At 34.8% G+C, this 13,209-nt stretch overlaps 2 protein-coding genes across 8 annotated transcripts in view; one reads left to right on the forward strand and one right to left on the reverse strand.

The window, feature by feature from the left end:
• LOC111046306 (ankyrin repeat, SAM and basic leucine zipper domain-containing protein 1) overlaps window positions 1-13,209 on the reverse strand; it is a 118,266-nt gene that overhangs the window by 73,983 nt on the left and 31,074 nt on the right. For all 5 annotated transcript variants that reach the window (XM_039442886.1, XM_039442884.1, XM_039442887.1 and 2 more), the window contains 2 exons: window positions 9,667-9,789; window positions 4,518-4,744 (listed from right to left, as the gene is read on the reverse strand). In XM_039442886.1, the coding sequence (XP_039298820.1) occupies window positions 4,518-4,744; window positions 9,667-9,789 (350 nt within the window). The remainder of the gene's footprint in view (window positions 1-4,517; window positions 4,745-9,666; window positions 9,790-13,209) is intronic.
• The window catches only part of LOC111046310 (solute carrier family 41 member 1), a 179,392-nt gene that overhangs the window by 57,664 nt on the left and 108,519 nt on the right, over window positions 1-13,209 (forward strand). The gene's annotated exons all lie outside the window — the stretch shown is intronic.

Below are 13,209 nucleotides of genomic sequence, written 5' to 3' on the forward strand. Positions count from 1 at the left end.
GCCATCACAACGTGGACCTCACTATAGTTCACATGTGAAATCACTATTCAAAAAATTGACTCAATTTTCCCAGATTTCCACTTCTTGTTTTTCTCTTCTTCTTCCTGATCCAATCTCAAAATGATTTTGTTCCATTTATATCATGATTTAAATTATTTCTCCCATTGATATCCAACCTAATAGAGAAGTCTAAAAACCAGGTCGTACTCAGTTCTCTTTCCTAGGTAGGATATCCCACTGTGAGAACTCCCGCAGTAAAGAGATCACTACTTTGCAAATCTGTATATTTGCTCTCAAGTGACTCTGTAGAGAAAAATGGAAAGTCTGATTAGTGTAACATTGAGGCAAATCACTCCAAGACTTCTGAATTATCGTATGTGGTTCTTGGCAAATCACTTCCACGTGCCCTATTTGAAACAGCTCAAATAAACCAACTACAACTCATTAGTATGAACTGAAAAGAATTGCGTCATCATTTGACTACATTTTCTGATACACTTAAACAAGAAATAACATTTTTATTGTGACCAAGTACGCACAACTACGGGGGAGGGGGTGGAATGCACACCCACACCAGCTTCCGGGGATAAGAAAAAATCTGAAACCTTGATGTTAAATTTAAAAAAGTTGTTTGTTACCTTGTGCAAGTATTTTTATAGACAACAAATCAATTTAATAACAAAAATCACAATATGCAAATTCATATTATTTATGAATTTCTTTTCTTTCTATCTTCCTTGGTTAACATTTGTTGGGCTGGTTGGCAGCAAATCTCCATGCCTCTCTGTCATTTCTAACGTAATCTGTCTGTCATTAATTAACGTTTTGGTAGAGAGTTAGTGGGGAGGATATTTTTAATATTCTTTCCGAAGAATGGACATTGATATGTCCAAAGCTCCGCCAATTTATGTAGATGCATAACAATATGATTATTATCTATAGTTATTATATTACAAATTGCTTTTTCATATCATATACAGTTCAATAATTATTTTCTTAGTCTATATTATGTAAATTCATCTATAATTTTGCTGTATTGTAAGCTATTGTATATAAGTGTATAAGCCAGTATATATTGTAATCTACATAAATAAAGTACTCAATCAATCAATCAATCATTTCTGTCAATTATTGTCTACGTTTCGTCTACTCTCTTCAACGTCATGAACATATCACCCCTGCCCACAATGCCAGTTCAACATTGAAGCTTCCCGATCAAAGACATTTCAAATAGTCAAGCTTGTTAGAGATATCTTGAAATACGGAAATCCGAACTATTTCAAAGATGATTTCAAATTTGTTTCTAAAGGTAGGAGGATAGATGCTTCACATACTAGAACCGGAGAAAGTACTTTAAGGATACTTTAACCACTATTTTCACAAAATCCTCTTTAGTCAGTGCCTGTCGTGCATGGAATGAACTTCCTGTTTCTATCAGGTCCATCGAGAGCCGAGCGAGCTTCATCCTGACTTCAAAAAAACATCTTTTGGAACAAATGACTGAAACTGTCCAGCCCTAGAACGATCACATGACAACCATCCCTTAATTACAAACCTACCTACATCCACCAATACAAACCTATAAATATGTTATAGAATAAATTGTATATATTATATATAAACTCATGTTATTTTAATTATCCACTGCATACTGTTGTATATTACTGAAAGATGATAACCCTGATCTACTGTCAGCCTACTTACTTTTATTAATCAATAATTTGATCTTTTCTACCTATATAATTATTTGACTTTATCAAAAACATCTTTGTAACAAATGACTGAAACTGTCCAGCCCTAGAACGATCACATGACAACCATCCCTCACCCATCTCACCAATACAACCTATAGATATTTTATAGAATAAATTGTATATATTATATATAAACTCATGTTATTTTAATTATCCACTGCATACTGTTGTATATTACTGAAAGATGATAACCCTGATCTACTGTCAGCCTACTTACTTTTATTAATCAATAATTTGATCTTTTCTACCTATATAATTATTTGACTTTATCAAAACATCTTTTGGAACAAATGACTGAAACTGTCCGGCCCTTGAACGATCACATGACAACCATCCCTCACCCATCCCCATACAACCTATAAACCTGTTATAGAATAATTGTATATTATATTATATATAACTCATGTTATTTTAATTATCCACTGCATACTGCTGTATATTACTGAAAGTTGATTACCATGAACTTTCAGCATACTCCATTTTCTTAATCAATGATTTGATCTTATCTACCCATATAATTATTTTACTTTATTAATTTTCTGTTTTTTTCTCTTAATATTCATATTAATTATCAATACTTCTACATATTTCCATTTATAAATAAATCCTTAGTTGAATAATGAAATTAACGTTTTGGTAGAGAGTTAGTGAAAAGGATATTTTGAATATTCTTTCCGAAGAATGGACATTAATAAGTCCAAAGCTCTGCCAATTTATGTAGATGCATAACAATATTATCTATAGTTATCACAAATTGCTTCTTTCATATCATATACAGTTCAATAGTTATTTTCTTAGTCTATATTATGTAAATTCATCTATAATTTTGCTGTATTGTAAGCTATTGTATATAAGTGTATAAGCCAGTATATATTGTAATCCACATGAATAAAGTACTCAATCAATCAATCATTCGCTATCCTTTTGAGGTCTCTGTAGTTGGCACATCTCAGTTGTTCTAAGTACTCCAGTCTTGGCCTTCCTCGCGCATTCCTTCCCTCAGTATTTTCCTCCATTATTATTTTTTTTAGTCCCTCATGTCGCAGAATATGGCCAACTAGTTTTGATCTCCTCATTTTATCAATTTAATTAATCAAACCAAATCAAGTTTTATTAAATGTCATCACTTACATGACAAACTCCGTTACACAGATGATATTACAGATGATTGAATACAATACTGTTTGCTTAAAAAAAATGTTTTCTGCAAACAGGAGTTTAATTTATTCACAGATGGAATTAAATAGAGAATGCATTTATTCAAATGCTAATTAATATATAATTATTATTCAACGAAAATCCTAAATAAATGCTGTAAATCCCCCCGAAGACTTCTGCTACTGCAGACATTGACAACAGGGTTATCAGCTAGATGGAAATTCGATGAGAACTACTATCCAAAATTTATTTGCCAGCCCGGGAATCGAACCCGGTACCTCCCAATTGCTAGTCAGGAATGCTTACAAGCAAGACTAGCAATTAGGAGGTACCGGGTTCGATTCCCGGGCTGGCAAATAATTTTTGATAGTAGTTCTCATCGAATTTCCATCTAGCTGTTAACCCTGTTGTCAATGTCTGCAGTAGCAGAAGTCTTCGGGGTGATTTACAGCATTTTTTTAGGATTTTCGTTGAATAATAATTATATTTTAATTGATCTAATACCTTTCATTTAATTAATTCCTTTTAATTCATCAATTACAGTTCCAATATTCAATGTTTCATCAAATTCTTCCACACTAGTTTATCATTTGACACAATCACTGATGATTAGTACAGTATGATTCAAATTATCCAAACTTCAATTATAGAATCGCCGATTAACCGATTCGCTTATGAGTGACTAAGCATCTCGAAAACCTAAAAAAAAAATCCTACGCTAACATGAAATATTCAAAAATCATTTATATTCTTGGGCCTAGTGGCACAAAAGCCTGTTCAATCTTAGTCTTGATTAATTTTTTTCAAAGATAACCTTCTCTGAATGGGTTTCGCGTTATTCAACCATAATTTCAAATTTATTAAAAAACTCACGAAAAGTAAGAACTGAATAGAAACAAAGAGCAAAGAAATAAACAAATTGCAGCATTTGGCTCAAATCACACTTACGCGACTCAAGTGGAGAAGAGACTGCAACTCTAGTCTCTTCTCAACTCAGCATGTGTTTCCAAATGGTGACTCTCAGACCAGTCGATTACATAGATAAACAATAGCGTAAGTAGATATTCCATGGTATAGGGCGTTCATGTCGCATCTTTTACTGTTATCTCAAGCCGATTATTATCGAGTGTTTAACTGTTTTGTTGGGGTGAGAGTGTATGAACGCCACAGTATGAGTACCTACCAGCGTCACACAGCTTCATGGGAAAGAACTACGTGGAGGCTTGAGATAACAGTAAAAGTTGCGACATAAACGCCCTATACCATGGGATATCTACTCAAGCTATTGTTTATCTATGATTCTAGTCTCCGCGACGTCACCATTTGAAAACACCTGCTGCGTCGAGAAGAGACTAGAGTTGCAGTCTCTTCGACCTGAGTCGCGTAAGTGTGAGTTGAGACTTCAATATGGATTTTCGTTTAATAACAATTATGTAAACAAATAATAAATATCAAATTCGAAGTAACAGGTGGAGTGTTCTAAAATAGGGGATGATTTTCAAGGGTTCCGACCATGTTTAGATTTTAAAAATCTTTTGTGCAACCAGACCTCTTGTATGCAAATTTCAATTATTACTGTTAAATATATAAAAATGTTATACTCACAGTCCAGCCTTGGCTATCCTGCAGATTGAGGGCGCATTTGTAATGGATGAATTTGGCAACTACCTTGACATGACCTTCCTTAGCGGCAAACATAAGGGCGGATATCCGGTGTCGTTCCATGGCATCAATGTCTGCACCATTCTCAATCAGCAGTTCCACACAGCGCACCAATTTATCCTCATTTTCTCTAGTTGATGCACATGCCGCCATAAGCGCTGTGAATTTTTCTGCAAAATCAGCATTAAAACAATTATAGTCCATACAAATCAACTTCGGACTTGGAGGAATGAGCAGCGCAGAGAAGTGGAAAGAGATCAGCCAATTACAGTGATTAATAGAGTCATAGGTGGAAGCGCAGTTGCCAATTTGTCAGTCGTTTGACTGCTTTCAGACAGGAAACATTGCATATGTATAGTGAGGTCCACGTTATAATGTCAGTGGATAAAGATAGAAGAATAGCGATGCCGATTCTCTGCATAATTAATCATACTTCTACACTGTCAAAAACATAATTGGCACTGTTGTGGACCTAGAAAAGGATAGTACCACCGGCTTTGTCGAATGATAGAGAAGGATAGCAAAACCAAAGTTTATCAAATACTGTCATTATAACGTGAACCTCACTATAGCATGAGCACATGAACTGTCACTAAAGTGCGAGATAAATTTCTTTTAACACAGCTCTATCTCAAAGACGGAGAGGTCCGATACTCTATCCTCCACTAATCTCTCCCACTACCTAGCAGCATTCTCCTTCTTTTGTGTCTGTGTGAGAGAGCTTTGTAACGCTTCGCTCCACTCCACTGGCAATGTTCCAAAGTGATATGTTTGTGTATGTTACGAGATGTGTTCATCACAAGAACCTGAAGCGAGATGACACGGCGCATCCAATTGTGCCGCTTCAAAACGGCAACATTGCGCCTCTGCATCCCTCCCACTATATGCTTTCTTAACTGCGCATGTCCATCACAAGTCTGAAGTAATTCTGTACAGAGTATAATCTGAAGTATACTGTATTGAAACTATGTTCCAAAGTATCTTCCTAGTTTGTTCCAAACTATGTTCAGTTTTACACTAGTGAATATATAATTCAAGCCTTCAATGAGCTATTTCAATGGCATACTCAAGCCGGGTTCGGAAGCTTCACACTTTTGCACTGTATACACTATGCAGGGAGCATATCAGTACGTCTAGTTCTCAGTTCATCAAGAACCTTACTCCTCCACACGCAGACGACGCCATAGTGAGGTCCACGTTATAATGGCTGTGTTTGATTAGCAATGGTATTGCTATCCATGTCTATCATTCAACAAGCAGATAGCGCTATCTCTTTCTCGATTTGCTCTGTTGCCAGATCGTCTTTTAACAAAGTAGAATTAATTATTAGTTATCAAAATATTTAATCCTAATTATGAAATTATTGAAAAATATAGATTTCCTCGCTTAATAAAATATAATTGATTATTTTAAACGAGAATGAACAGTTGATACTACATCAATAAACCTGTATCAGCTACCGTCTTTTAACAATGTACAATTAATAATTAATTAACAAATCTTTTTTAATAGGATATAACTGATCATTTTAAACGTGAATGAACAGTTAATATTATATCAATGAACCTGTATCATCTACCATCTATAGAACAATGCCTTCTATCCATTTCCTACAAGAAAGAGTATCGCAACGTTGATCTCCTATCTTTCTCCACTGACATTATAACGTGGACCTCACTATGGTAAAAAGTAAACTCGTATGGCTTTTTGTTCATTGCAGGAAGTATATCAGTTATATCAGTTGTGTTAACCTCGCCTGAATATATAATTTAAGCCTTCAATGAGCTTCAAGACTGTCATACTCCAACCGGGTGGAAAGCTTTACACTTTTGCACAGTACGGTATGCATTTATGCCGGGAGTACATCAGTTCGTTCCCAGTTCATCAAGTAACTTTTCCGACCATTTCCTCCTCCAGACGCAAACGACTATAGTGGATTTAGAAGAACTTCCGACGTGGAGGAATCTTACGGAGCAGAGAAAATGAGGTATACAGCGGTCACGATATAGCCGTGATAGAGCAGACAGCGTTCTGCAGTCATTACTTCAACATTGAATCCATAAATTTGGTAGTATTAAGTTCAACACCTCATGATACGCATACCTAGTTTCCTCTCTGGAAGCACTGCAACGACTGAGCCTGATTGTCAATCTGGCAACCGCGATTCTTTCTATGATTATTCATTACTGTTATTGGCTGAACTGGTTTTTCATCTCCCTCCATCTCTATGCTCCGCATATCCCTCTAAGTCGGATGTTGTTTAAATTCTACTATAGTCTTCGTGAAGGAATTCCGTGCAATTGAGATGAATTTATTATTTTTCCTCCACCTACTAACAAAAGTACTTACTTTACTCCCTGAAACATGATACTAAAGTGTCACTTTTCCGCTTTCGGTACTAAAACAGAAAAACTCCCTAGGGAGTAAAAGTGACTCCATTTAAATAACATGGGAAGCATCTCTATTTTAAAAACGTACATTTGGAATAGGTCAGAAGGTCTGAGCTCAGATAAAGAAGCATAGAGAGTAGTCATAAACCAACTAAATTCAATACCTCAACCAGACATTTGATCGATATATAAAATTTATGTTTGTATGCTGAAATTATTATTACAAACTTCATATCACTATACTAAAAAAAATGTATATATTTTTTTTCTTCTATTCCATGTTGTTCAAAATATCAGCCACGAATTACTTATTAACTTCAAATTTGAAACGGGAACTTCATCATAGCTGTAGTTGTGGCTGTCATTGTTACAACTTTAGGCGACAGATAGTGCTGTCGGAGGAGAACTGTGATTACAAGCCAGCTGTTTCTGTTTACTTTTTAGATTATGTTGTAAACATTGTTTGGTCACATACGTTTTTAAAAATTATTTATTTGCAGTTTTTATAAAATGTAGGTGGAGGAAAAATGTTGTGTAAATCACGAGTGAAAAAGGTTTTTTCTCCTTCAGGAAAATTATTGTTGCCCTCGGCTTCGCCTCGGGCTTCAAACTTTTCCCTCAGGGAGAAAAAACAGAACTTTTCACTCTAGATATACAAATAACTTTTATGTAAAAGAAAAACATTATTCAAAGAAATAAATGACTTTTTAAATTTAAATATGATTTCTTGAGATACTGAAACAAATGAGGAGATGAACCATTCAGCTCGTCAAGTTCCACGGCATCAAGTATTCGTTGCAGTCTGTGATACAAATGCTCAGCTTCACCGCAGAACGTCAGTTCGTAAAGTTCTCAGTTCATCAAATACCTATCCTGACCATCTCTTGATATACTGGAACAGTATGGGGAGTTGAGCCAAGTCAAGTTGTCAAGTTTCACGGGATCAAGTTTTCATTTATGTCTGATACACAGTCAGCTACATCAAATAAAATGACTGTGTTAACAAAGTTTTGATGAAGGGCCTAGTGTCCGAAAGCGCTCCACTAATGTGAGTAGGAGCTAATAGCTTTTATTTATAAAATACCTGACTGCTATGTCGTAATTAGTTGTTCAAAATGTGTTAACAGCTCTCACTTATAATTGTATCCTAATATTTTTCATTTATTTATTTAACCATTCAGAATTACACAACTTACAGAAAATTACCACAGGCTTCCGCCCAAAACTGTTCCAATTCTAATTTATACAACAGTCCAAATGTAGCTAGGTTATGTGTCACTTAACATTCATCAATTACACACTCAATTTTACAATTCAAAATATTTTTTTTCTACAGATACCTTGAAAAGTGACCATTTCTGCACTGATTGCAGGCCGCAAAGAATCACTTTTCCGCACTAGTGCGCAAAGTGAGTACTTTGCGTACTCCAGATTTGCAGCATGACAACGCAAAATAGTTAGTAGGTTAATGGAGCACCAGTGCAGGAAAATCAAAATTAAGTTGGTAACTGCACTCATAGTGAGGCCCACGTTATAATGGCAGTGGAGAACAGCGTTGCCTTGTCATTATGTGCCTTGATTATAGTCATTTCAATGCTTACATAGATAAACCCTCTTCAAGCAGTCAGATAAATTTTCAATTGAATTACTAATCATTATAATTCAATTATTATTATTCAATTTTAAATAAATTAAGGTTTTTATTAATAATAAAATTACACAGAAAAACATTTGATGGATTTCAGGGAATTTTACCCATAATTACCCACTTTTCATATTCAATGGTAACTGTAGGAAAAATTTAATGTGAAATACGTGCGCAAAGTTCGTTGGCTGCACTCAAGAAACCATTCCGCCCTCGCCTACGGCTCGGGCGTAAACGTTTCTTTCGGTGCGGCAAACTTTCACTTTGCGCACTAGTTGCACAAATAACTAATTTTAAATATTTATTTTCTGATAAACTTGGAAAATTGTTTCTTTTCATACCCCATGAAGTATTCACAGGGTTGCATATGTGTTGTATAAAACCTGCAAAATTCTTCATACCAGTATTGTTCCAAATCATGTACTGTAGGCAATAGCTGTAAAGCTCTTGGAATTGTATTAATATTTTCATGTAACGTATTTTAATAAGAGCAACTCATACTTAGTCATTATTATTAAACGAAAATCCAAAATACATGCTGTAATTCACCACGAATACTTCTGCTTAATTATTCTGATTAATTATTATAATAATAATTAATTCATTAGCATTTGAATAATTGCAATATCTCAGTAATTGACATCTGTAGACTGTATGGCTTCGTATAAAATGAGCGCTGCTATCCAGTGATTGTTAGTTTGGTGTAAGGATAAGCATTCCTGACCGGCAATTAGTAGGGTACTAGGTTCGATTCCCGGGCTGACAAATAATTTTTGAATAGTAGCGCTCATCGAATTTCCATCTAGCTGTTTACCCTGTTTTCAATATTTGTAGTTGCAGAAGTCTTCTAGGTGAATTACAGCATTTAATTTGGATTTTCGTTTAATAATAATAATTTATTCATTAGCATTTGAATAATTGCAATATCTCAGTAATTTCTATCTGTCATACTTAGTCCCCAGAAACAACAAATTTCCATGTAAATTAAAAAAAAAAATCAGGAAAAAATCAACTTGAACCAGATGATTTGAATACGAATGTATTGCGGGTTGCCTACCTTTGTGGAAATGGGGGTCAGCTCCCTGTTGCAGTAGGTAATCCACAACTGCAGGATGTCCCATTGAAGCAGCAAACAACAGGGGACTCCATCCTCCTTTCAATGTTTGATTAACGGAAATACCTGGTAACAAATGAGAAATAGCTATTTACTTTACAAGGCCGTGAAGTGGTCGTTTGCAGGGCCGAGCATGTTTCCAGTTGTAGTGAGGTCCATGTTATAATGGCAGTGGAGAAAGATAGGAGAACAGCGTTTCCGATTCTTTGTCTTGTCTAAGCTTTCTATAGACGGTAGCTGATACAGGTTTATTGATGTTATAATGCATATTGTTATGATAACTCGAGCTTACGCACAGGCCTTTGTTGCCTATGTAAGCTCTCTCCTATCTGATTACAAGAATAAAATTATTGTGATAGCTCAAGAGTTTTATTGTTTAGTATAGTTCTATATTTTGTTGTTTTGAGTTTAGTAATATATTATATAATCGATTCTTGAATTGTATACACTTTATTGCTCAAGATTCTATGAAACTGCTTTGAATTGTATTCACAAGGAAAAAATAAATTGAATTGAAGTGAATTGTTCTCGTTTAAAATAATCAATTATATTTCATTAAACAAGAAATTATATTTTTCAATAATTTCATAATGAATTTCTATAATTAAGATAAAATATTTTGTTAATTAATAATTAATTCTACATTGTTAAAAGACGATCTGGCAACAGAGCAAAACGAAATAGTGATAGCGCTATCCGCTTTGTTGAATGATAGACAAGATAGCAATACCATTGCTAATCAAACACTGCCATTATAACGTGGACCTCACTATAGCCGAGACTGGAATTTCATGCGAGTCCTGCAAGAGACATTCATAGTGAAGTAACGTACGACATTTTTCGTTACACAATCAGCAAATGATATTTAAATATTAGACAAAAACAAATGACTGAATATGCAACTGAAACATAGCTAATATATCAAAAACTTGTGAATAGAAATGCAGTAGTTGAATAGATTTCTTATTGAATGAAAGAGACTAAGAAATTGTCAAAAACCACAGATTTATTGATACTAACCGAAACTGGTCTTTCTAAGTATCAATTATAAATCTGTAGTTTTTGACAATTTCTTAGTCTTCTTCATTCAATATGAATAATTAACTTCATTATAATACAACTTCTCAACTACACAAAAAGATTTCTTATTGATTGACAATGCTATCTCCAGGTAGAGCACAACGAAAAAACTGTAAAGGCTACTAAAAAACTGTAAAGGCTACTAAAAAACTGTAAAGGCTACTAAAAAACTGTAGGTTACTAAGGGTAACCGTCCACTGGAACCGTATTCAACCGATCCGCTCGGCCGTTGCATCAGACGAATCTGCCGGCCGTTAATTTAATTCGGCCGAATATGGTCGTCCATTGGATCCGTTTACGTCAGTTTAGTAGCCAATTATTGAATTAACTACTATCATAGCCACAATTTTTTTTCATAAACAATGATTATACTGAGATTTTGATAATTGAATAAACAAAATATCCACTTAATTAGTTATTCATTACAATAATATTATCTTCAGATCATATTATTTGTTCAGCAAACTTTGTCCACAGATTCCTTTGAACATCACGACGATGATATATTTTGTCTCGCATATCCCACAATAGAACATGCTCTTGAACCAAACTAATCAACTTATCATTGTCCATCTTTATAAAACAGAACAATTTCAAAAAACAAGACTGTGAAACAGTTTTAGGTTAGGAACACTAGTTGTTGTCTCAGCTCGACTAATTAGTTTGGCCGGATAGAGCCGGAAATCCCATTCAATTCGGATCAAAAAATTGATCGACCGGAGATGATGTTACAATGGACGAGCATCTATTCCCTTCTTTGTTGGGGGATCGTTCGGTCGTGTTCGGTAGTTTCCGGCCGATGCTAGTTCGGACGAAAACGGTTCTAGTGGACGGCCCACAAACCACGGTCCCTTTCGTAGTACATAATTGAAAACCCCAATTTAAAATAACCGAAACCAGGAAAGTGACCATTTTTGGGACGGGTATCACAACTGACCTTGACTTTTCCGGGCTCAAATTGAGATCAGCTGTTTTTATTCACACTGTTCGTAAAACGGTATCTCTCCAACGTAGAAACTGTCCGTGAAATTTATGTTTTCTGTGCAGTATAGCGGAAAAATTTTTACATTATGTATTATACTATTTCGAATGTATGTGAATCACAATCTTTCTTTGGTGAAATCGAGAAGGTATAGATTTAAAGAGCAAAATATTTTTGTTCTATCTTGTAGTAGTGTATACTATTTTATACCTTGAAGTCTTGCTCTATAGTAAGGTCCAACTTATAATGGCAGTGGACAAAGATTGGTGATCACCCTTGCCAATTCTCTGCCTTGCCACTGCCTTCTATAGAGGATAGATGATACCGGTATATCTGATGTAATATCAACTGTACATTCTTGTTAAATGTAATCAATTTTATTTTATCGTCAAGAATATATATTTCTCAATGATTGAATAATACATTTTCATAACTGTCTATTAAATAACTAGCTGGCAACGTTGCAGACGTATAAATCTATAGTAACAACAATCACCTGAATCAAATACTGCCATTACAACGTGGACCTCACTATATTCGTGTCAAATTCTTTCGACAAAGTATACAGGAAATCAAATTGTCAAGTTTACGTGGTGTCAAAATGAGCAAGTATGTGCGTGCAGTGTACGAAATCAAATTCTCCGAAAGAAGTAGTTCATCCGATGATATCTCTGTCTCTCATCACTACAGTTTAGTTCTTTCTCTTCCGTTCTCTTCCGTTATCATCCATTTCTCTATCCTGCCATCTAGTTTGCAAATAACTGCGAAATGGTTTAACAGCCTAATTTCAGCACATTGTCTCTCAAAAGAAATCCAAGACCGCTGTTGTTTGTATATTTATAGCAAGCGACAGATGAACACTATGAAGACAATTCAGCTTGCTAGGCCAGTCACGTATGTTTCTATTGAAAGTAATAAACGGAGACAGAATAGAAATTTTGATGCTAATCTACAGAGCTGACTGCTCCGTTATATTCGGAATTATGAAATTAAGTCTACCGCCGTTGGAACAATCCTAGGAAGAACTCAAAGAATTCCGCTTTTAAAAACAGGATTTTCTGATTTATCTGTCATTCATCTTACAGAGATCATTGGCTTAATGCAATTAGGACCGCTGACCATATAATTTGTGTCCCAGAGGCAAAATCCCCTAATGATATTATCGTACATTAGAATAGCTTTTTGACAAACCCTAGTTTAAATTGGAAATCACTTTTTTTCAATTCAATTCAATTTATTTGTCATATATACAAGATTTATACAATTACAAATTCACATAATAATTGGATACATCATACAGAAACTCAGAATATACTCTATTCTAGAAATAATAAAAATAAATTAGATATAACATAACTGAAATCCCAGTTGTACTCATTTTACCGGCAGTAATTGCTAGCAGAGACACGTGTCTGATCGCTAGC

The sequence above is a fragment of the Nilaparvata lugens genome, chromosome X, assembly GCF_014356525.2.
Source record: "Nilaparvata lugens isolate BPH chromosome X, ASM1435652v1, whole genome shotgun sequence".
NCBI classification, from domain to species: domain Eukaryota; kingdom Metazoa; phylum Arthropoda; class Insecta; order Hemiptera; family Delphacidae; genus Nilaparvata; species Nilaparvata lugens.